The sequence below is a fragment of the Grammomys surdaster genome, unplaced genomic scaffold (genome assembly GCF_004785775.1).
Source record: "Grammomys surdaster isolate TR1022 unplaced genomic scaffold, NIH_TR_1.0 164, whole genome shotgun sequence".
Taxonomy (NCBI): Eukaryota; Metazoa; Chordata; class Mammalia; order Rodentia; family Muridae; genus Grammomys; species Grammomys surdaster.
Window position 1 is genome coordinate 1,958,698 of NW_021604612.1, and position 24,323 is coordinate 1,983,020.

Here is a 24,323-nt window from a genome sequence, read left to right on the forward strand (position 1 = left end):
TGCCCTCCAGTCTTCTTAGTCTGCCATGGGCACAGCCCCCTGTGACCTCCTCAGCATTACAGAGGGGACCCCGGCTCCCTTTCCTGGGAGGGATTTTGCTATTATTTTTAAAAGTTCCCACCCTCTGACCCAGTAATTCCAGGTTACAAACAGCTCTCCCGAGGAGGTAACCAGGGCTCACACAGCCCCTTAGGAACACAGGACAGGCATTTAGGGCTATTTATGGGAGAAACAACGGGAACCAGTAACATAAATGACAATAGATCCGGATGACGGGCACTTAAAAATAAACCATCCCATTACACTGGAGACAGAGGCAGGAGGATTGCCATGAACTTGAGATCCAAGGCCAGCCAGGGGTACATAGTAAGGCTTGTCTTAAAACAACAAACCAGAATTAAATGATCATGATGGTGCAAAGGAGGTGACACTCAAGGAAAAAAAAAAAAAAGGGAGACAAAATCTACTGGGGAGCAGTACAGGCAGTCTCCTCCTACCCAGGCATCAGGGAAACTCAGTGCTGGGGCCCGGGTTCTAATCCTAGCCCTACAGGAAATGGAACAGCAGAAAAACACACACAGCAAACTGCTGTGACTGACAATCTCCCTGCGGGAGTTGGGAATATTTTTTCTCTCCGTTAAAATAATTTGTTCCAAATGTGTATAACATGTGTGACTGGATACACTGATACACTGTATCACTACAACCTCTTCTATTCCTAGTCAAGGAGCACGGAAGAGAAACACAAACAGCAACCACGGATGCTCTTGAAAATGCAGCCACCTCAGTCCTATCCCCGTCTCAGTCTCCTTGCCGACTTCCTCTCCTGAGCTTCCCAGGTCCTCTGGGGCTCAGGGTTTGACCATCAAGCACCGTGAGCTGGATTTTCACATCTCAGGGGCGGCCTCAAGCATAAAATTCCTTTGCCATCTCTCATGGAAAGACTGGCACAGGCACCAAGCCTCACTAGACTCCAGCCACTCACCGAAGGCTGTGAGTCCTTCGGCTGTGACCGCCACCTAGTGGACAGAGTGGAGGGCGGCAGCTTCTCATTGTTCTCAGGGAGGCCCACCAGCACATTCTCCCCGTCTTTCAAGTTATTTAAACCTGGATGCTCACAGCTCAGTGGATAAGACCGCTTATCCATGAGACCTGTGCATACAGGGAGAGTCACATATAAACAAGAACATACAAAAAAACTATATTCAATGCTCAGGAGGCTGAGGCAGATGATCACAAACTCTGGGCTAGCCTGAGTGAGCTTCTGTCACAAAACCCACTTAAAGCCCACACATACATATATGTGTGTATGTATACATGTGTGCATGTATACATATATATGTACATATGTATGTGTATACACACACACAGACACACACAGAGACATCAATATGAATATTGAAGTGTCCCCTTGGTGGCTAATGCCATCTTCCTTCAACTCCTGAAAAGAGACACTTTCTCTTCTAACCAGTTACCATCCATAACCAGGCCTACAGAACCTGTACTGGCCGGCTCCAGGGTGTACCTCACTTAGTCTCGAAATCACTCCACTGTGGAGGAGAGACAGCTGACTGAGCGGCGTGGGGTGGGGGGCACAGGGCAGGTGAGGTGCTGGAGCAGGAACTTGGCCTTGCTGGGTTTGACTTTAAATTCAACTTCATGATCTCCTAGCTAATTTTAGCAACCTGCTTGCGCAGGAGACACGGTGGGGGTGTCCCATCGCACCCTTCAGTGGGCTCAGAGGGCAACAGCTTAGCTACCCGTGTTTCTGGTAGGTGCTAAGGCACAGCCTCCAAACCAAATCCCCAAATTAGGTCCCCAAAGCAGGTGCCACCAGAGCTGGGCTTCTTACAAGATAAAGATGATCGAAGATAAGTGAGGGCTTGTCCATCTGGCCCAAGATGAGCAGCATCTCGTTATCGATGAATTCCTTAAACTCTTTCAGGTTGCAGTTCATTTGCTTCTCCAGCTCATTTCGGATCTGTGGGCGGGACAGACAGGAGTGATGTGGGGCGGAACCTATTAGAAGAGATCTGTGGGCGGGACAGACAGGAGTGATGTGGGGCCGAACCTATTAGAAGAGATCTGTGGGCGGGACAAGCAGGAGTGATGGGGGGCGGAACCTATTAAAAATGACCTGCTCAAACAGGAGCCCACCTCCGCACAGGCGTGAAGCCACTGCGGGAACTGTGACTGTTTACAAAAAAGTGTGAGTTTGTCCTCATTCTTTTGCCAGGATAACGCGTTTAGACACGGGTGGCACATCTGTGTGGGCTGTGGGCATTCACTCACTCCACCTCCAACGTAAACCTACTGGACCCATGGTCCTCCACAAAGAAATCGGTTTTTTCCTAATTTTTTTCTATTTTTTTCTTATCGTTTTTGTTTTTTTGTTTTTTTGTTTTTTTTTTTTGAGACAGGGTTTCTCTGTGTAGCCCTGGCTGTCCTGGAACTCACTCTGTAGACCAGGCTGGCCTCGAACTCAGAAATCCACCTGCCTCGGCCTCCCAAGTGCTGGGATTAAAGGCGTGCGCCACCACCGCCCGGCCTAATGCTTTTTTTCTATGGAGTTTAAAACTCTTACACGGTTACAATTAACTACCAAATATACTGCAGTGAGAAGGTAAAGTCGCTTTCTCGTAGGAGAAGGAACACGGAGTGATTTTTTTTTTTTAAAGTACTAACTAGTGAAAGACGAGGACTTAAGGCTGAGGCAGAAGTTTGAGTTTGAGGTCAGCCTGGGAGCCGTGAGGTTAGTTCCAGGTCAGTATGAGCTATAGAGGAAGACCCCCCAACTCAAAAATACCTAAACCTAACAAATAACAAATAAATAAATGGGCACTTCACAAGTGTTACCTGCCACCTCCCAGCCTTAGTTAAGTATATAAATAAATATAAAACTTAAAACAATCAATTTTTTTAAAAAAGATTTTTGTTTCCTAAGACAGGGTCTCACAATGTAGCCATGGCTGTCCTGGAACTCAGTATGTAGATAAAGAGGGCCTTGAAGTCAGAGAACTTCTGTCCTGGTCCTAGGATTAAAGTTGTGTGTGCCTCAATGCTCGGCCTCTACATTTGTTTGAGTGTTTGTGGACCGTGTACCTGCAATGCCTGCAGAGGTCAGAAGAGGGCGCCAGATCTCCTGGTGTTATCTAACGCTGTGACCTACCATGCTGTGCTGCACATGAAACTCAGAGGATCTGGAAAAGGAGCATGCAGGGCTCCTAACTGAGGAGGAGCCGTCTCTCCAGCTCCCACAACATCTTTTTACTATATCGTCATCGTCATCATCATCATCATCGCAATGGACAAAGGGAAAACTGACCAAGAAGCTTAAAAGGCATAGGGAGAAGCCTGAGATTTGCATCTCCTGTACAGCACAGGGCCAAGGGGACACACAAAGGACACTGAAGACTTGAGGTGTCCTTGGAGGACCCTAAGGATCTCCTACAGCTCTTCCCAGGGCTCAGACAGGGCAGGCAATCAGACCACGGTCTCCAGACTCAGACTAAAACCTAACTCTAAGCCTGGGCCCTCCCCAGACTTAGTGCTACTGAGAGCACAGCGGGGGAGCCTCCAGGATGGACAAATGCATACATACAAGAAAGCAAGCCGGGCGGTGGTGGCGCACGCCTTTAATCCCAGCACTTGGGAGGCAGAGGCAGGTGGATATCTGGGTTCGAGGCTAGCCTGGTCTACAGAGTGAGGTCCAGGACAGCCAGGGCTATACAGAGAAACCCTGTCTCAAAACAAACAAACAAACAAAACAACAACAAAAGAGCCTGGGTCTGCCTCTGCTGGGAAGCCCGGAAGGCCTTGTGCTTGCTCTGGGCTGAGGGGGAGGGTTGGGGAAAGAGGGAGGGGGAGGGAGTGGTTAGGAGGCGGGGGAGGTGAGGGGGAGGGTGCCTTACTTCCTTAGAAGTCACATTTTCCAGGTCCTGGCTCATCATGATGCTCCGGAGTTTGGCTTTAATGAGGCGCTCGGTTCTTTCCCCCTCGGTTGGCCTAGGAGGGAAATGTATAGGAAGCCGCTATACGTTTACACATCTAGACACAAACCTTTTAGAGCAGTGGTTCTCGACCTGACCTGCGGGTCACAACCCCTTTAGGAGGGTCGCGGCAAACGACCATTTTACAGGGGTCGCCTAAGACCGTCGGAAAACAGATGTTTACGTTCTGACTCACAATCGTAGCGAAACTAGTTATGAAGTAGAAACAAAAATAATTTTACGGCTGGGGGGTCGCAGCGTTGGGGGTGGGGAGGATGAGAACCTCTGGCCCACAAGCATAGGTTCAGGTTAAATGTGTTCTGGGAAGAGGTTCTCAGTCAAGAGGCTGCAGGGAAGCAAGACCCTGAGAGGGACCAGCGGTGTTGGTCAGGGAAGCAGGACCCTGAGGACCGTACTGATCAGTGTGGGAGGAGCCTCAGCACGTACTTGTCCACAAACAGCGCGGGCGAGTCGGGCCTTGTGGACTCCAGGTCCTGCATGGCGTTCCATTCGTTGATGCAGCTCTGCTCGGAGCTGATGCAGCTCTCATAGTAGGTGGCCCAGATGAGCGCCACTCCCCCTGGGAAGTAGTTATGTCTCCGGGCCACTTCGCAGGCCTTGTGAAGCACTTGCAGGGCAGACCTGGGGATTGGGAGGATGGAGGAGAGAGGAACTCAGGAGGGGGCGTGGCGCAAGGGAGCGGGGCGCAAGGGGGCTTGGGTTCAGAGGTTCACAAAGGATGTTCACTTCATCCCAGTGGAACAGGCAATTCAGAAAGGACTCCCTCTTGGAGCCTCTGCTCGCAGGGCGTGTGAGGGATACACAGCAGCCACATATAACTATCAACTCCCAGAGACTGTATCAATTAAGCAGAGAGGATATCCTTCCTCATTTCCAGAGGAATAAACAGCCAGCCGCCAGCGGCAGACCCTATCCCACAGCCCCTAACTCTTCCTAGCAGGTTGGGTCACATTCCGGCTACCAACTCCAAAGACTTCAGGTCTGCAGGCAGGGCTGTACTGAAGGCATCAAAAGGCTGGAAAGGTCTTTGAGAAACAGCAGGGGCTCCTGAATCCACTGCGGACCTGCCTCTCAGTGTGTAGCAGCACGGAGATGGCCGGGCTTTATTTAGTCAGCCTCTTTTATTTCTTTTGACAAAAACTCAAGGCTGAGAATTCCTCAGGGAATGGGCTGCTGGGGGAGGGATGGCCAAGACAGACGAGGCCCCCAAGGGAGACAACCGCTCCTAGGATAGCGATGTCCCGCAGACACAGTAAACAGCCCCACTGACCGTGATTCTATCTGTCCCGCCATCTAGGCAGGAGGAGGAAATAAACTTGAGCCAAATGTTTATTAAATTCAGTTCTGGTTCAAGAAGTAGAAAAAAAAAGGGGGGGGATGGGTAAACCCAACCACCACCGCCACAGACGATAATAATAATGACGGTAACAACTTGGTTAAGGAGAAAGCCGCTGTGGGCACCTGCGGGTCAGGGCAAGGACTTCCTCAGCCCCGCCCACCTCAAAAGGCCCCGAAGTGAGCACAGCCTAGAGTAACAGGGGGGAGCGATACAGCCAGGTGGCCTGTGAGCGAGCTCTCTGGAACTCTCCCCTCCCTGGACTAGAGGAGTCGTTTGGAAACGCTCATCTCGGGCTTCTCGAGCCTCAAGTTTCTCCTCGTTTATTCCAACTCTTCCATTCTCCTACGTGAACGGGTAGCCCACGGGAGTGAACAGCCTTTTGATACCGCAGTGTGGCACTGGGCCTACAAACCTGTTGAGCTACACCTACCATGAGTGTGTGACCCCAGGCTGGACACACCCAAAGAAAAGGCTGGTCCAGGAAGGGTCAACAGTTCAGCCTCTGTAGAGGGTCATGCAACCTTCCCTTCCCTGGGATCCTGGCACTTCAGCTGATGTTCCGCGGCCTGACCTCTAAGAGAACACCCGGCCAGCTTTCTTGGCATGGCATACTAGTCTGTTCATATGTGTGTAACAGCTTCCTTTCATGATGCTTTAAACTCCAAGAGGTAACTAGGGTCTATCTCACGACCCCTTTGCCTCTCTCCACTGAGGCTGAGCAGAGTGCCTGGATCTTAACTGCCCAAACCTAGTGCCTACTGTATGCCAGGTCCAAGGAATAAGTGATGCCAGGATGGCAATCAGTAGGTCAACAGGTAGACCTTTTTTTAAAATGGGTTATGGACTTAGATGGAACATTTCCCAACAAAGACACACATATATAAAATTCATATGTCACTGGAAGAACGTTAACAAAAGACACTGAGGGCTGGAGGGGGCTCAGTGGGTGAGAGTGGGTGCTGTTTACGCAAAGAACCTGAGTCTTCTGTTCACACCCTAGAGGGTCCTACCCTCTCTTCCGGCTTCCACGGACCCTGCACTCTGAGCACGCACCCACACACAGGCATGCAGACACATACAAGTGAGAATCAAAGCTGCAGGTCGACACACAACTTCACAGTCACTGAGATGGTAATTAACCGACAAAGAATAAGGTTGACAGAGAGCTGGAGAAACTGGAGCTTCGTTGGAGACCTGTGCAGCCACGGTAAGAAACAAACGACGCAGGAGTAAGCAACAGGGTAGGGCTGGAGAGATGGCTCAGTGGTTAAGAGCACTGACTGCTCTTCCAGAGGTCCTGAGTTCAATTCCCAGCAACCACATGGTAACTCACAACCATCTGTAACGGGATCCCACGCCCTCTTCTGGTGTGTCTGTGGAGGACTACGGTGTACTCATATAAAAATAAATCTTTAATAACAACAACAACAACAATAAAAAACCGAATAGGGTAGAACACTCCGTGAAAGAGTCTGGCGCTCAACATGGGCAAGCCTGAGCATCACCTCAGGAGAGGGATGCAGAAGGACAAACAGCAGGGTGAATGCTCTCAGAGGTTCCTAGACCGGGGTTTGATAGTAACAGAAAGCACAGAATCTTCTGGGACCAGCGGAATAAAGAAGGGACTTCCTGTTGGGATGATGAGAAGTTCTGTCAGTGGACAAGAGAGGGTTAGCTGCACGACCCAGAGTTAGACATCTCCAGACAGCTAAGGAGGCTAGTTATGGAAGATTTGCGTCTGAACAGGCATGCACGCACCCATGCACCCACACGTGAACACTTAGCTTCCAAATACAAATTTTTTATTTTTTTGAGAAAGGGTTTCTCTGTGCAGCCCCGGCTGTCCTAGGTAAACCATTATGTAGACCAGACTGGACTAGAACTCACAGCGACCCACCTGCCTCTGCCTCTCGAGTACTGCCCAGCTATAGTCGGCTTTTCTATTCATTCTGGAAAATATCTCTAATGAGTTCAACCCCCCCCCCCCCAAAAAAAAACCCACTTACCACATGGCCTGGACAGACACCGGCTTGAATATGTGCATCCTCCCTGCTGTGCTCACACTGAACCCGCTGAGGATGGAAAACAGGAGAGACAAAGTGAGAACTCACTTCAGACTCTGAGTGCAGCCCCTCCCCAGACTCAGGACCAGCATGCCTTCTGATGTCCAGATAAGAACCAGGGCCTGGAGCCTGGCTGTCTGCCAGCTGCATCCTTGGTACCCCAAGAGTAAATTACCCTGTGGTGTCTCCCTCACCTGTGCATTCTGAGTCACAGTCTGCCTCCCCCCCTACCCCACCAGGGCGGGGATCCTGAGTAAACAAGCAACACAGCCATAGTAACAGACTAGTGTGACACCCCTGCCTTCATACTTCAGGAGCTAAATCCCTGAAGAATACAAAGAATAGCTTTCCTATGGGTCTAAACAGACAGGGACACCACTGAAGTGATCAGTCCGCCACACAAGATTATCCAAGGATGTGGACCCTATTGGTGCTTTGGGACACAGGGAAATGATGTGTATTTTATGTGCATGCACGACTGTGTCTGCCTGTCACACACAGAGGCCAACAGAGGGTGTAGGAAGGGGGCTGTGAGCTGCCATGATGGGTGCTAGGAACCAAACCCACATCTTCTGCAGGAGCAGCCCTTGCTCTGAACTCCTGAGCCATCTCTCCAGACCCCCCCCCCCAAAAAAAAGAACCTCTCAAAGGGTTGTCCATACCCATCCCCATCAAGATGGATCTTGGTGTCGCTCCAGAGTCGAAGAACCATCCCGATGGTGCAGCTTTTGCTGGGTGGGGAAGAGAAGACATTCGAGTCAGTGTCTGCCCCTGTGCATGCCGGCTTCCCTCAGTGTCTTCTCTACCAGGTCCAGGCCACAACCTGCTGGCCTGGCACCAGCTTTGGGGTCTGTGGTGGGGAGCGGCTCCCAGTCTGTCTGGGCACTGTCCACTCACGGATGGATTCTAGAGACACAGACCAGGGATGGCCATAACTCTACAATTACAGAAGCTCAGCTGGGTGGTGGTGGCACACGCCTTTAATTCCAGCACTTGGGAGGCAGAGGCAGGTAGATTTCTGAGTTCGAGGACAGCCTGGTCTACAGAGTGAGTTCCAGGACAGCCAGGGCTACACAGAGAAACCTTGTCTCGAAAAACCAAAAACCAAAAACCAAAACAAACAAACAAAAAAAAACTTGGGGTACTGGGGACGGGCAGCTGATCCCAGTGCCCCTCCCCCCACAAGAGTGGGGTGACTTGGTAGAGTGCCACACTCAACTGTAGAGAGCAGGCAAGTAGTGACAGCCGATGCCAGGCTTCTTGTCCTGGGTCACAGGAGATAGGAGGTCCCCACAGCTCCACTGCTCAGTCAGACTGTCTGTCTGTCCGTCTCTCTGGTCTACCTTTTGTGCTGCTGCCACTTCACAAACAAGCTCAATCCAGTTCTGTTTTGCCCATCATAACGGAGACCCGATACACTGGCGCCACTGTAACAGAGCCTTATCAGAGGGTCCCTCAGATCGTGATGAAACTCTCCAGGCATTTAAGAACTGGCTCTTGAGAAACTGCAGTAATTGTGCTCGAGCAACACCACAGCCCTCAGGAATTCTGAGCTTCTATCTTTGCCATGTGGTTTACAGGCTCTGGGCACTGAGGTAGTTGTGGGGGAGGGTAGGAGGATGGGGGGGGTAATGTTACTCCCTCCTGTGCCCGGGTGACTCCCACTCCAGAGAGACCGCCTACCTCTTGCTATCCTGCCTTTCAGCATGCATGGGGAAGGAAGTTTTAAGGCAGTGGTTCTCAACCTGTGGGTCGGGACCTCAAAAGACCATTGGAAGACACAGATACTTATATCACGGTTCCTAACAGTAGCAAAATCACAGTTACAAAGTAGCAGTGAAAATCATTTTATGGTGGGGGGGAGGTACCACAACAAGAGGAGCTATATATTCGAGGGTTGTAGCATAAGGAAGGTTGAGAATCACTGGTCTAAGGCTTCCAGGTTAAACTGGACTGAGCTTCTGGGCTGGCAAATCCCCCCGCTTTCCCTCTTGCTGGTCTGTGCATCTGTAAAGGGCTCGCTCTACTTCTTTTACGGAGACGTGTGTTGAGCCTCACAGAGCTGACTTCTTTTAGACACAGCAACTTGGAAGAAGCTGGTGACTGGCATGCTAGTGGACTGGTGTCTCTGGAGGACTAGGGCTCAGTACACCCTGTGACCGTGACGAAGAATAATTTCATGAATTCATGACCATCTCCATGGCTGTCATTACCATGTGATGGCATGTAACTCTGACATTCCCATAGAACTCAAATGAAGTTGGACAGTGAAGGAGGCGGGTCCTGGGGACACACACACAGGAAGTGGAGTTAGGGAAACTGCATCTTCACGGGTGACACATGATGCTGAAGGGACGGGTGGGAGCAAGTGTGGGGGAAGGGAGCAGGTTTTAAGTCCCTGTGGTCAAGAACAAAGAAGCCAGCTGAACCTGGGCCAGCCTGGAGGTGTAAGCAGGAGACACAGGCTTGTGAGCAGAACCCGCTTTGGTAGGGCTTTACACATTAAAAACACACACACACACACAAACAAACTGATGGGCAGACAGAGGGTGGTATACACAGTCACGGTGCTCAGAGCGGACCTGAACCATAAGCAAAACTTAACCTCAGATCAGCCCCGAGGCCTAAGGAGAAGCCAGGAGCCACCACAGCTTCAACACAGACTTTCTACATGGGTCCCTCTATGTTCTCTCCCTGGGAACTCATGAGAATATTTTCGGGGGGGGGGGGGCAACACTTACTAACCCCTCCAACCCAAAATCTCAAGGCCAAAATTTAGGAAAACTGCGACTCTTTATGTTGCTGGGGCAGTGGTTGCTGGGGAGTCCCAGGGACAATAGGATCCTGGTGCTCAAGGGTCGTGAAGGCCAGTTCTGTCCCGATCCACCCCTCCCCAATGAGATGTCCCCTCGGAGAACATGCATCCCGGTTACCTCGGCATAAAAGTTAGTCAGTTACTCGCCAACTTCTGGATCATTCTATTTTCGTTACATTTTACTTTAATTGCTTACTTATCTTCTAGGGATAGATGTTCTGTCTGCACACCAGCAGAGGGCATCAGACCCCACGGGACTAAGGTTAGAGGCTGTTGTGAATAGCCATGCGCTGGGAACTGAACTTGGAGCCTCTGGACGAGCAGCCATTGCTCTAATCTACAAATGCCCTGAGGTTGGTCCTGTAGCCAGGCTGTGGCTCTAGCTCAGGGTCTCAATAGGGAGACACTGGCCTGAGTGCAGAACTCGCAGCAGAGGGGAGAAGACCACAGGGAGAGCGGGACCTGTGAGAACCGCAGCTCTCAGCTAGAGAGCCGAGGGGTGGCCAGGAACAGCAGGACATATCAAAGTGGGCCGGATCGAGGGTGGAAGCCCTTAGAGTACAGCGGGAAGCATTCAATGCGTGCAAATGAACATTGTGTAATGACCTTCTATGACCTTGCACTGCACCAGCAGAGGACACATCTCCTGGGCTACACTCCCAGCGTGAGCCGGCTAGTGAGTGCACACAGGACAAGTCCCCGAGTGAGTGAACAATCAAGAGACACACAGGAGAACAGCAAATACCAGGAGAGACACAGGGTGCTCTCCCGCACTGTGGCCTCCGGTCACAAAAAGCTACTCTTGGACTCTGCCCCTGTGCCACAGAACAGAGCGTCACAGTGGCAGCCCCAGGTTTCAGTACCGAGAACTCTCCGGGGAGGATCAGGACATTGGCACCTGGGATTTTAGCCGTTCCTCCCTCCCCTGGCTGCACACGATCGACCTTGGGAGATGCTGGAGTCTACACAAGCCACCACTGCAAGGGGACTCCATGACACAGCCCAGGATGAACCTAGTGAGAGAACCGTGCTCTGCTCTGTAACACAACAGCGGTGACCAGAGGAGACGTGACTCCTACGAAGCTTCTACAGTCAGGGTCAAAAAAGAGGGTACAGGTTACAGAAGACAGTCCCCCCTCATACACAACACCCTGTTCGGGACTAGGTTACCCAAACCATCTCTGTGAGGTTAGAAAAATTCCTGTCCCTGGGAGATTCCTACAGAGCTGGGCCAGCATCTGAAAACCTGTGACATGTAAAACATTAACGCCTTGGCCTGGGCATGGAGGCACGTGCCTGTAGACATAATACTCGAAAAGCTGAAGCAGGGGGATAACAAGTTATGCATACGCACATACGCACATACGTATTACGTAGGCACTCACGCATGCGCCTCACTATGATGGCCCCTCCCACTTCTGTGAGGGTCCCTCCCACTTCTGTGAGCCCCCTCCTGGCGGTGCCTCAACGACAAACCTTCTTTCCACAGGACAGCAGCAGCCCTTCTGAGGACACCAGTAGTTCTTTCAGACCATTCCCCAGCACACAAAGCCACTGACGCAGCTCTTCCCCCTTCCTGGTGCCACAGCCAACTTTCTCACGATGCCAGGGGGCAGGGGAAGAGGAGTCACCAAATGAATCATCCCCGACTCTGTATTCACATCTATCATCCAAGTCTCGGTCACCAGCCTATGACACAGCAGCTTAATCACAGGGAGACCCAGCTGCGGTCATGTGATCTCCGGGACTTTTCTTCTTCCTGTTGACTCCGCCTGAAGCACCTGCCGCCCTGTGCACCCCTGACCTCACCGTGCTGCCTCCTGGACCTTAAAACGCGCCCGGGCACCACCCACCTGCTTGTACTATCCCAGAAACCTGGCACGTGTCACTGCTAAGCCTCTTGCCTCCCTGGCGGTGACACAATCCTCTGTGCTAAGTTGAACACGTGCTGAAGTATCTCTGCTGACCTGCGGTCTAGCCTGTGGCCTCCTACACAGGGTCCTCGGAAAACCCATCCGCTTATTGACGAGTAGGGTCACGGGTAGAGAACAGAGCGTCTGCTCTGAGAGATCTAGGGTTTGCAACAAGTTCCCACACACGGCTCCCATCACACCACGGTAGGGTCACAATGGAATATACTTGACCTCCAGGCTTGGGAAACTGCAAGCCTTAAGGTTTTCACACAAGGACCTGTCAAAAACAAACAGCTGCGCCCAGCGGTGCTGATGGTGGTGGTGGTGTCTCACACCTTTAATGCCAGCACTTGGGAGGCAGAGGCAGATACGTCTCTGTGTGCACCCTGTCTACAGAGTGGGTTTTCCAGGATGACCAGGGCTATACAGAGAAACCCTATCTTGGAAAAGAATAAATAAATAAAACAATCAAACAAACTTCCAAAACAGGCACTCCGTAGAAGCTCACCACAGTAGCAGGTGCCTCATGGCCCGTTAGACACATCCTCCTACACGGGCTGTCTGCCTGTGGCTGGGGGTGCGGGGGTGTCCTCCTGGCTGACTCCTGACACCCTTCAGGAAACATTCCTGTACAGGATGATGCCTTCACAGCTGTGATCCCTCAAATCTGTTCACGTCTAGAACCTGGGTCCCAGCCGGGCAGTGGTGGCGCACGCCTTTAATCCCAGCACTTGGGAGGCAGAGGCAGGCAGATTTCTGAGTTGGAGGCCAGCCTGGTCTACAGAGTGAGTTCCAGGACAGCCAGGACTACACAGAGAAACCCTGTCTCGAAACCCCCCCCCCCAAAAAAAAAAGAACCTGGGTCCCCAGATCTGCACCATTTGAGGAGGTGGTATATTTATGAGCTGAGACCTGGTACCAGGTTGCACCCTCAGAAGGGGCGAATGCTGGCTAAACCTAAGCCACCACTGCAGCTGGCTTCCTGTTCCGCCACGTGACCTCTTCTGCACATGCTCCCAGCACCATGACGTCATCCACGTGGCCAGATAGAGGCCTCACATTTGCTTTGCACGCTCTGACACAGCGGGACCAAATAAACACGTTTCCTTTATAAACTACTCGAGTATTTTGCTATGACAACAGAAGGCGGTCACATGCTTCCTCTTCTGAAGCTCTGAGTGCTAGGCATTCTCCAGCTGGCTCACGGCGGCAGGAAACTAACGGCTGGGAAGACATGCCCTATCCCCAGAGTCTTGGTGCTCCCCCAAACCCCCAACCCTCTCTTCTGTAGGGACTCACCCCAGGACACCAGGAAAACCTCTGGCCAACAGTGACCCATCTGCTCTGACAGGAACTACCATCCCTGAGACTCACCTCTCCTTACTGGAAAAGTCAACTCCCAGCAAGATGTTCTCCTCGGTGTCCTGGCGCCCGCTGGTGTACACCACAACCATGTAGCGGACACGGTCGGTCCAGACGCTCTCTAGGCGCACGGCCTGCAAACACAGGTCACCTCACTAGTTTGTTCCTTTCCTCCGTCCCCCAAACCAAGACCAACGGCTTTAGTTCTTGACCCCCACCCTCAAATCAGGGAAGAAATGGAGGCCAAGCGCTTGTGAGAAGCAGTAGAGAATATGTGTGCTTGACACCGAGGGGACAGCCAACCGTGCGCAGTCGGGGCACAGGCGGAACGTTCAGGCAAGATTCACGATTAGCAGGGATGCCACAGAGATCTGACACACTTCTCTTCTGGGCCCTTTGGGGAGCTAGGCATAGAACCCAGGGTGTCACGCATCCCGGTGAAGCGTCTAGCATCGAGCAGTGCTCCAGTGCCCTGGCTTTGGTCAACAGTGTGAGAGAAGGTTCCTGCTGCCCTCAGCGCCACGCCCTCCACTCTCACCAGCTTGATTCTGTCTTCACAGCGCAGGAGGTTGATCATCACTTGCAGGTGCTGAGGCAGGTCACCTGAGGGGCCGATGAGAAGAGGTTTAAGTGCCTACTCGCCTCCTTCCTTAGAAAAACCAAACCAAACCAAACCACACCACACCATGGAAGGCTCAATCCAACGGCCTGGGCTGTACAATGATGCTTTCAACCAAGACTTCGGGAAACGCGGGCCCCAGGAGCCTGTTATCTATCATACAGAGCAAGCATTCCTTGGCAAGACGGGGAGGCAGAAACAACAGTCGTGGCTGCAGGGAGGCGTGTCCCACGGGCTGAACAGCGAGGAAAAGGACCGAATCCTCTTCAAACTCTTGGTTGGGCGTTTTCCACACGAGCCAGATGTTACTTCTGCACATGGGGAGTGTATGTGGGGGATGGGGGAAATCTACCTGACCACAGATAACAGCTGTGTACTGGGTGTCCACAGAAACTATTTGAGGAGAAAAAGCAATCTATTATTATCTTTTCACAAAAAGGAAATTACTGGTGTGTTCTCTGTTTTCTTCATTGCTAAGACGAGTAAAAAAGATAATAATCTAAAGTGGCAATCCTCCTGCTGCAGCCTCCTGGGGTCCAGGACTATGGGTGCACACCACCATTCCCAGCCATGTTTTTAAAGATTTATTCATTTTATATATATGAGGACACTGTAATGTCTTCAGACACACCAGAAGAGGGCGTCGGATCCCATTACAGATGGTCATGAGCCACCATGTGGTTGCTGGGAATTGAACTCAGGACCTCTGGAAGAGCAGTCAGTGTTCTTAACAGCTGAGCCATCTCTCCAGCCCCCAGAAAGTCATTTTTTAACACTTAAAAAAAAAAAAATGTGGCTGGGCAGTAGTGGCACACGCCTTTAATCCCAGCACTTGGGAGGCAGAGCCAGGAGGATCTCTGAGTTCGAGGCCAGCCTGGTCTACAGAGTGAGTTCCAGGACAGCCAGGGCTACACAGAGAAACCCTGTCTCGAAAAACCAAAAAAAAAAAAGTATACATGCATGTGGTAAGGATATTGTGTAAGTTTACATGTAGTTGCCTGTAGAGTCCAGAAGAGGGGGTTAGTTCCCCTAGAACTGGAGTTGCCTCACGAAGATACTGAAAACTGAATTTGGGTCCTCTGCAAAAGCCATGTGCACTTTTAACCACAGTGCTCTCTCTCCAGACCCATTCCAATCCCCCTTTTTTTGGATAGAGTTTATACAGCCCAGCCTGGTTTCAAGCTCACAACTCTCTTAGGGTAGGGTTTGAGTTTCTTATGGTATTGCCATAAAGGAGGATGTAGCACCCCAGTCCTGCCTTTCCACGCCCCGAGGCCTAGGAGCCCTCTGAGGAAAGGCTCACTGTGAAGAAGCTCACCAGGATGAATGTGTGACTAATAACCCAATAGAACTATCCTTCTCAACGGTTGCCCAAAGGAATTCAATTATCCCTTTTCTTTTGTTTTGATTCCCCTACAGGGAGCTGAAGGTATGGCTCCTCCCTGCAACACTTGCCTAGTATGTATACAGCCCAGCATTCCAAAAACCTGAGACAAAGTAACAAGCCGACCCTGAAACACCCTCTACACACACGCTGGGAACTCTGGGAGGACTGCGCTGCACACAGAAGCAGATCCCCCAGAAAACCACAACTACCATGCCTGCTGCGAAAGTACATGGTTCTTTTACGGTATGGAGGTGCGATGCTGCCCCTCTTGTCAGGAAGGGACAGCCCACCTTAAGTTAAGAAGATCCACAAAACACAGACAAGAGAGGCAGAACACAGCCTCCGTCGCTGCTGCTGCTGCTGCTGCTGCTGCCGCCGCCATTGTCAGATTGCTCTGGAGATAGCAGCTCACATTAGGAATTCCCTGCTCTGCCTTCAGGACCTACCATGTCCCCAATGCTGTGGCGCCACACAGCCACCAAGATATGGTTCTCTGTTTGCCTGGGTCCTCCCACCGTCCACCCCAAGTGTCAAGAGATGAAAGTAACCCCCAGCCCCATGCCTGATAAATGCCCAAAGGAGAGAGGTGGTCTGCACATAAACTGCACGTATCCCAGCCTGACATCCACGCACTGGTCAGGGGCCAGAGGCTGGTGTGCGGGCAGTGGAGGTGGGGGAGGTCCCTTCACTGACTAGACTGGCTGTATCTGACCTAACCCCACAGAATTAACCTCTGTCCACTCTCCACGGTGGCGAAGGGGGCAATAGGAAAAGGGAACACAGTGAAGTTCTTTGTGGGTCATCTCAAGCCAGCCAGTGACCACCTTCCTGGCTGTGTGCATTCAAGGAAAACACAGACCGGTTTTCCCAGGGTCCGATACAAAGTAGCTTCTTCCCACTTGCAGGCCAAACTCACTCACAGTAGGGATACATTTCACACCCATTACAGACACCAGCAGATGTGGAACTGACGGCTGCTTAATTTATCACACTTGAAGTCACATACACTACACACTAGAAAGGCTGGCACGTGATGTGTGCACGTGTGCACATGTGTATGTGTGTACCTGTATGTGGAGGACAACCTTGGCTCACAAAGGGACTTTCACCTTTTGTCCGAGACAGGCTTGCTCACTGGCCTGGGAGATCATTAGCTAGGTTAGCTGGCCAGCGAGGTCTCAGGATCCACCTGTCTCCACCACGGGCTTACAGATGTGCTCTGCCACACCTGGCCTTTTCTGTGTGGGTCTCTGGGATTCGAACTCAGGTCCTACTCTTAAAGGGAGTGCTTTATCAACTGTGCTCCCCAGAGCTTTGATAACTATTTTTGATTTAATTTGGTTGCTTTGCTTTTTGAAGCAGGGTCTTGCTGTGTAGTTTCAGGCTGCCCTTGAACTCACTAGTTCCTAGCCCCAGATTCATAGGGCTGGGATTACAGGTGTGAGCCACCATGCCTGACCACACTCATAATTACTAATTTCCATATTATCCGAGGCATCGGATACCTGCTGCTAATATTAGAAGACCAAGGTTTGGAAGTCACGGAACCAGACTTACAGAAGCCAGGCTGGCTCCAAAGCAAAGCATTTGTTTGTTTGTTTGTTAACAGAATGGTTTCACTAAGTAACATCAGTATCCTGAACTATATACTATGTAGCCTAGGCTGGCCCTGAACATAGGATGTTCCTGCTTCCATCCCACACTCCAGTGCTGGACTCACAGACTAACTACCAGCCTGCTCCAGATCAAACACTGTTTTCACGCACCACAATGTCTCCTTGTGCAGGATGAGGAGACTTTCTTAGAGGACGACAGGCCTGAATCTTGGCTGTCAGGATCAGTATGTGTAGACACAGGCAGAGCTCTGGAGCTTGCCACGAACTACAAGGTGTGAAGCTATACCTCGGGCAGTTAGACCTGACACGAAGCTGGGTGAGCGGAGGCCAAGGGGGAAAACATAATTATCTCAGGCTGAGGAAATGTCTAGTTGCTTTGTGAATCTTACCCAGGCTCTTTTGAAAGGCAGAGGGGCCTCCCTACCATGTGGACATTCAGACCCCAACAGCTCCCCTGAGAAGCTGGGAGCTGGTCCCCACGGGCCAGGACATGTTACAGAGGACCCTTTGTGCACAGGCGCCTCCTGAGTTCCACTCTCAATCTGCCTTCATTTCTGGAGTCAAGCAGTCAAGAAGACCAGCCTTGGTACCTGACAGGTACTTTTACTCATTTGTTTACAGACCTACATTATTGTTTATATCAATGCTTCATCTCTCTTCTGTCTTTTCCAACGGGTAGCCGTTATATAGGATAGACAGCCTGCCAGACGAGCACTTGGCCATTACGTCACCCCACTGATGCTCAGGTGAGGTACGAAGAACCTGGAGGCTGTCGTCAAAGGGACAGCTCATATCTGTGATGTATTTGCTCACATAGTGGACAGGGCATCCTGACTGAGGGTAGTAATAGCTCCGCCCCCAGCCAGTGTTCCTAAGTACACAGACACTCTGGGAGGTGACAGCTGGGCCATTTGCCCAAAGTGCACCGTAAGCTGAGATGTTCAGTTGACTGATAGAGAACCCACAGGGAGTCTTGCACCCCAGCAGCTGTGCCGCTCATTACAAACCCATGGTGCACTGCTTCCCCGGCCCTAAGACCAGGCAACCGACTTCCCACCCACTGTGGCACAGAAAAGGTCCCATCAATAGTCACCTGCATGCTTGTGAGGATGCTGAAGACTCCGCGGGCCCTGGGGGCTGTTTCCCTGCTGTAGGAAGAGGGCAGCTCCTTTCACCATGAAAAAGCTCTCGCTCAAGCTGGGGAGAAGGAAACCAGAGCACCGTTAGAGCGCCATGATGCATGTGACGCAGAGGGAACATTTATGGAGGGCAAATGACGGACCACACGCAAGGGGGATGAACAGACACACAACAGGATTAAATGCTCACAGCTGCTGCTGCAGTGCTCAGGAACTCAGGATGCTACACCCCTCCCAATCCCCGCCCAGTTCAGGTGCGCTGCCCCAGGCCAGTAGCGCCTTCCCGCATAAGCGAGGCAAGGCTCTTGGTGTAACACAGAGACCCCCCCCCCCCAGCCCAGCAGAAGGCAGTGTGACTCACACTGAACTTGCACTCTCTGGCCTTGGCTTCTGACCCTCCACTCCCACTTGCTGCCTCCCAGACACTTTGCAGCCCCGTCATTGCTTCCTGGTGCAGACCCTCGAAGGCAAACACAGATGGTCTCCCAGGGTGTCTACATCCTTAGGAACATCGCCTGGGGGATGGGGGCGGAGCCATAACCATCCGTCGGTCAGGATGCCCTGTCCACTACTCCTGTGAGCGAACTCAAGCTCACTCATACAGAATTTTTCAGCAGGATGAGGTTTTGACCTCAGTTATTTTAACTAACAAAAAAAATATTCATATTCATATTCAGCCTGTGACTTAAGACGTCAGAATGAAGGGCAGGCCTATGAGTCTCACTGCTCTCAACGGTAGCCTGAGCAAATAGAGTGAAAAAGGAGATCTGCGGATAGACAGCTCAGTGGTAGAGCACAGATTTAACATACATAAGACCCTAGGGTCAATCCCTAGGGTCACAGACAGACAGACAGACAGACAGGCATTCACACAGAGGCAGACAGATACACACAGACAGGCAGACAGACAGTCAGGGAGGGAGACAGGCAGACAGACAGACAGACAGACAGACAGACAGACAGAAAGATACACACACAAAAGCAGACAGATACACACAGGCAGGCAGACAGGGAGGGAGACAGACAGACATATACACACCCAGAGATGGGGAGATATACACACACTGAAGCAGACAGATACACACAGACAGGCAGGCAGGCAGGCACTTGCGCGCACACACACACACACACACGGGCAGAAAAGGATCAAAACAACAACCAAACAACAAACATTCTTCCAACTCTTTACTTATAATTTGGTTAAGAATTTTTTTCTTTTTTCCTTTCAGGGCTGGAGAGATGGTTTGGTGGTTAAGAACCCTGGCTGCTCTTCCAGAGGACCCAGGTTCAGTTTCTAGTTCCCACACGGGGGTGGGGTGGGGGGGAGGGCTCACAACCATCTGTAACTCTAGTTTCAGATCTGGTCTCTGAGGGCAATGGCGTACATCTTAAGACGATCCTTCAGCTTGTACAGACATTCAGAGAAACCTCAGCTTTTAACTACTACCAAGCACTCAGAACCTACTACAGACCCGGGAGCCGATCCCCGGGCACAGCACTGGAGCAGACAATGACCGCCTACAACCACCTTCTCACAGCTTCTCAGCAGTTTCTGGAGTTTTCAAACACATATCAACTTTTCTTTTCTTTTTTTTTTTTTTTGGTTTTTCGAGACAAGGTTTCTCTGTGTAGCCCTGGCTGTCCTGGAACTCTGTAGACCAGGCTGGCCTGGAACTCAGAAATCCGCCTGTCTCTGTCTCCCAAGTGCTGGGATTAAAGGCGTGCGCCACCACCGCCCGGCTCAACTTTTCAAAATGGCTATTTTTGGTTTTCAGAGACACGTCTAATTCACACTCTGCCTCCGTGTTAGCTTTTACTGGTTCTGTGAGAGGACCTAGTTAAACTACTGAGCTATATAAGAAACTGCTCTCCTGAGTAAGCGGCTAACTTGGATGACCTGAAGGTCAAAAACCTGAAGGTACTTTTTAAGAACCTTGGAATTAAAAAAAGATTCATTCCTGTAGAGATAGATGACACCATCTACAGTTTGAAAAGGCAAACTCATCTTGGATGAGCCCAAGGTCAGTGACTAAACATGATCATTTAGAATTAAAAAGGACCCTGCGGCGGCTTCTCAGACAACTTGGCTTTCTATGATGGTGGGTCCATTGTAAAATCTGAACTTCTGGCTACGTTCTCATGGTAAGGGAGAGATGGCTCAGCAGTTAAGAGCGCTGGCTGCTCTTCCAAAGGACCTGACTTCAATTCCCGGCAACCACACAGCAGCTCCTAAATCTCTGTAACTCCAGTTCCAGGGGGATCTGACACTCTTACAAAGACATACATACAGGCAAAACACCAAAGCATGTAAAATAAAAAATAAAACATAAAAGAAATTGGGTAGGACCCCTCAACTGAACGCACAAAGCTCGGCTGGACTCGAAAGCAAGGACGGGCCTCTGAACAAGAGAACCTGACAACAGGTCATGTGACACCCGGCCAGCACAGATCCACACCGAACTTCCTTATGATCCTGCACACACATGCTGCACCATCCTACCCCACGCAGTCACACACCTGCACTGAGGAAGCCAGGATTACGGACCGACAGGAATCCCTCTGCAGATATCTCACTGCGTAGGTAAGAGCTGGCCCAACCCTTCCCTACTCAAAATTTTAATGAAGCTTTCAGACCGATTCTGATCACCATCCTGATCTCCGAGGGCTCAGACCCAGGGATCGTAAAGCAGCCATCTGTGGACGAAAGCAGCCCAGGGGTAATTCTCAAGGCAGCAACTGACTCCTTTTGTTCACAGTTTAAAAAAAGAAAAAAGAACTCTGGCTGACCAGAAACCAGAGCGTTCTGGAAACTGCCAGACATGAACAGTGTGACCTTTGCCTTGGAAACCAAGAGCAGAAATTCCCCTTGGTTTCCCTTGCATTTCCTTAGGAAAAAAAGAGAACGTTGATAATGAGTGGGCGGGGCTCACCCTGTGGCCCGCTCTGAAGCTGTTCCTCTGTCTGATAAGGAAGGGGAGAAGGGGCCTCCCCCTCCATCCATGGCTGTTCGTTAGTGTGCTGGCTGGTTTTGTGTGTCAACTTGACACAAGCTGGAGTTATCACAGAAAAAGGAGCTTCAGTTGAGAAAACGCCTTCATGAGATCCAGTTGTAAGGCATTTTCTCAACTAGTGATCAAGAGGGGAGGGCCCTGCCCACTGTGGGTGGTGCCATCCCTGGGCTGGTGGTCTTGGGTTCTATAAGAAAGAAAGCTGAGCAAGCCAGGGGAAGCAATCCAGTAAGCAGCACCCCTCTGTGGCCTCTGCATCAGCTCCTGCCTCCAGGTCCCTGTCCTGTGTGAGTTCCTGTCCCGACTTCCTTCAGTGATGAACAGTGATGTGGAAGTGTAAGCTGAATAAACCCTTTCCTCCTCAGCTTGCTTCTTGGTCATGATGTTTCACTGCAGCAATAGAAACCCTGATTATGACTATTAGTGTCCTGGAACCACCTCAGTTCCTGTCAACAGCCAGCATGCATGCTGCCGGGAACCCCACTGCTCTGAGGTCAGTGAGGTCCCCTGTGTCCTGGAAATATACAGGGAAATATCAGAACACCAGTGGCCAAAATGACCCTCAGCCTGAGACTTGAGATGCTGTGTGACTGGCAGGAGACTTTGGAGCATGGTCAGGTGAGGAATCAACAGAAACAAAATGGAGGAGCATTTGCTTCCAGGCTTGACTTCTAGGCTGTGTGTGGCCTGGGCCATGGGTGATAGATAGCCAACAGTGTCCACAGGTAGCTGAAAAGCGCTGTCTGAAATGGACAGGCAACACCTGGTTTTCTACACTGAGCTCCTACCAAGAAGTCCGAGACCAAGCCTCGGTCTGTGGCCTCAGCTGTGCCCTACTCCTTGCCCCCACCCAGCCCTCCGTGACATCCACGTCAGTAATGGCGCATACCTATTTCTAGTACCCAGGCCATGGATGCATACCAATCCACCAACCAACCATCCATCCCAAATAGTGAGGCTTTAGAGTCCTAAGGGCTGCAGAAAGCCTGACCCAGACAGAGGAAGTATTTCCCCTCACTGCTCTAGGAAACAATCGCAACCCCTCCCCACAGCCCTGCTCAAAGCTTTTCTCGCCAAAGCACAAGTAAGCTCTCAGACGCAGCCTCTCCTGCCCTCTGGAAAAACCTTGCAAGATCAGTTTCTAGAAGTAGGCAAGACAAACACAACCCTCAATCCCCACGGCCCGGGCTCTCACACAGACTGGGGAGCCCAGGGAGAGCACAAGTCCGATGTGGCTTACGTACTAATGTGGGCTGGGAACCTCTGAGCGGCAGAGGTATCGGGTTGGCCGAAGGAAGACGCAGAAGTCAGAGAGATAGAAAAGTTCCATGGCAGTGGCTGTCACATCTGTAGAAACCCTGCCGAAACAGACGGTCTCCGAAGAGACCCAGCCGTCCACACGACACAGGCCAGGCCAGTCAGAGGCACTGGGGCTTTCCAGGGCGGCAGTGTTGTCCCTCCTCAGACGATGGTCCCACCCAGAGAGCAAGTGGCTCTTGTGGCACTTGTCTTCCTCCTGATATTATGGCTTAAAAAGGCCCTTGTCCCAGCATTTCCTGATGAAAGGGGTCCATTCAGAGAAAGCAAAGCAGCTGAAGGCCCTCCAGTCAGGGCACTCCCACGGGCTTTACTGCAGCCTTGGGAACAAGCAATGGGTGTACATGAGGAATCAGGAGGAAAAACAGCTGGCCACCGAGCGGCACACCTCAGGGCCAGGACCCCATCCTGCGTCAAAACCACATATGGGAGGATGTCCAGGGTGTTGCTTTCTTTCAAACCCCGACCCATACCACCGAGTGGGGCCGTGGGCGGCTTACACTTAGTCAAAAAGGCATTTTCAAAAGCTGCTTCAGTCACATTTATAGCTGTTCGAGGTGCCCGGTGACACTGTGGTCCCCTCAGCTGGGGACACTGCACGTGGGAAGAACCATGCGTGTTTCTGTGAGGATCTTCGAAAGGTGACTGTGTCCCAGCAGGCCAGGCTGCAAAGCTAAAACAAGTCTCTGACCCCAAAGGGCTGGAGGTGCTGAGAGCCTTAGTTTATAGATTGAGTGTGACACGGGAAGAAGTGGAGACCCGGGCCAGCTGCTGGCCAAGGAGCACTGAGCAGGAGCCCCTGGGAGACCTTGTCTGGAAGCTTCTCTCAGCTCCGGGTAATCGTGCAGAGTCCTCACTAGAGCACTAAGTGAATCACTGAGCTCTCACTCAGCTGATGTATAAACGATTGCTCATTCAGGAACGCACGCCTCACAGCTGGGACTGAATCCCACCCACTGCCCCACAGCCGTCTCAACCCCTTGGCGGCTTCCTTCTCCAGAAGAATCCACACTAGGGCACAGCTGCCACCTGTGTGCGCACCAGCTCTGGCGGCCCGGAACAGTGTCACCAAGAACCCAGGATACAGATGTGTCCCAGTCCTTCTTCTGAGCATCCAAATGCGTAACACACAGCAAGCACAAGGGGGTGTCTCAGGGAAACGACGACAGGCAGGGAAGGCTCAGCTACAGAATGCTTCCACGAGCCCCATTAGGTGCAATGAAGGGGGTCACATCACACTTCCAACCCCAGCCTATAACATGACCTTCTCTGGAAGCAGAACAGAGAGTTTAGTAGTAACTGTGCGCTCGTATCTTTGGCCAAATGCATTCAGAGTCCCAAGCATTCTTTTTTTTTTTCTTTCGAGACAGGGTTTCTCTGTGTAGCCCTGGCTGTCCTGGAATTCACTCTGTAGACCAGGCTGGCCTCGAACTCAGAAATCCGCCTGCCTCTGCCTCCCAAGTGCTGGGATTAAAGGCGTGCGCCACCACCGCCCGGCTAGTCCCAAGCATTCTTGAGTGCTAGAGGAGCTCAGACACTAGATGACACGGGATTGACCACGGTGACAGCAGACTGGACCTTCGGTAAGTCCCGCTGCTGACAAAAAATAACGCTCTGGCAGAGGGACGTCAGAAGGCAGAGACCTTCTGAGGCTCACCTTATCCATCCCAGAACTGTGGGGCAGACCAAACCTCAGGGAACGGAAAGCTACTTAAATATATGACTTTAGGAATTC

At 51.4% G+C, this 24,323-nt stretch overlaps 1 protein-coding gene across 3 annotated transcripts in view; it reads right to left on the bottom strand.

The window, feature by feature from the left end:
• The window catches only part of Ssh1 (slingshot protein phosphatase 1), a 55,264-nt gene that overhangs the window by 12,205 nt on the left and 18,736 nt on the right, over nucleotides 1-24,323 (bottom strand). For 2 of the 3 annotated variants that reach the window (XM_028765515.1, XM_028765516.1), the window contains exons 3-10: nucleotides 18,218-18,321; nucleotides 14,041-14,105; nucleotides 13,515-13,636; nucleotides 8,075-8,143; nucleotides 7,356-7,421; nucleotides 4,437-4,631; nucleotides 3,912-4,005; nucleotides 1,853-1,981 (exon numbers count right to left, since the gene is read on the bottom strand). In XM_028765515.1, the coding sequence (XP_028621348.1) occupies nucleotides 1,853-1,981; nucleotides 3,912-4,005; nucleotides 4,437-4,631; nucleotides 7,356-7,421; nucleotides 8,075-8,143; nucleotides 13,515-13,636; nucleotides 14,041-14,105; nucleotides 18,218-18,321 (844 nt within the window). Of the gene's footprint in view, nucleotides 1-1,852; nucleotides 1,982-3,911; nucleotides 4,006-4,436; nucleotides 4,632-7,355; nucleotides 7,422-8,074; nucleotides 8,144-13,514; nucleotides 13,637-14,040; nucleotides 14,106-18,217; nucleotides 18,322-20,780; nucleotides 20,852-24,323 lie in introns of those variants that run through there. The other variant, XM_028765517.1, reaches the window with a different exon arrangement.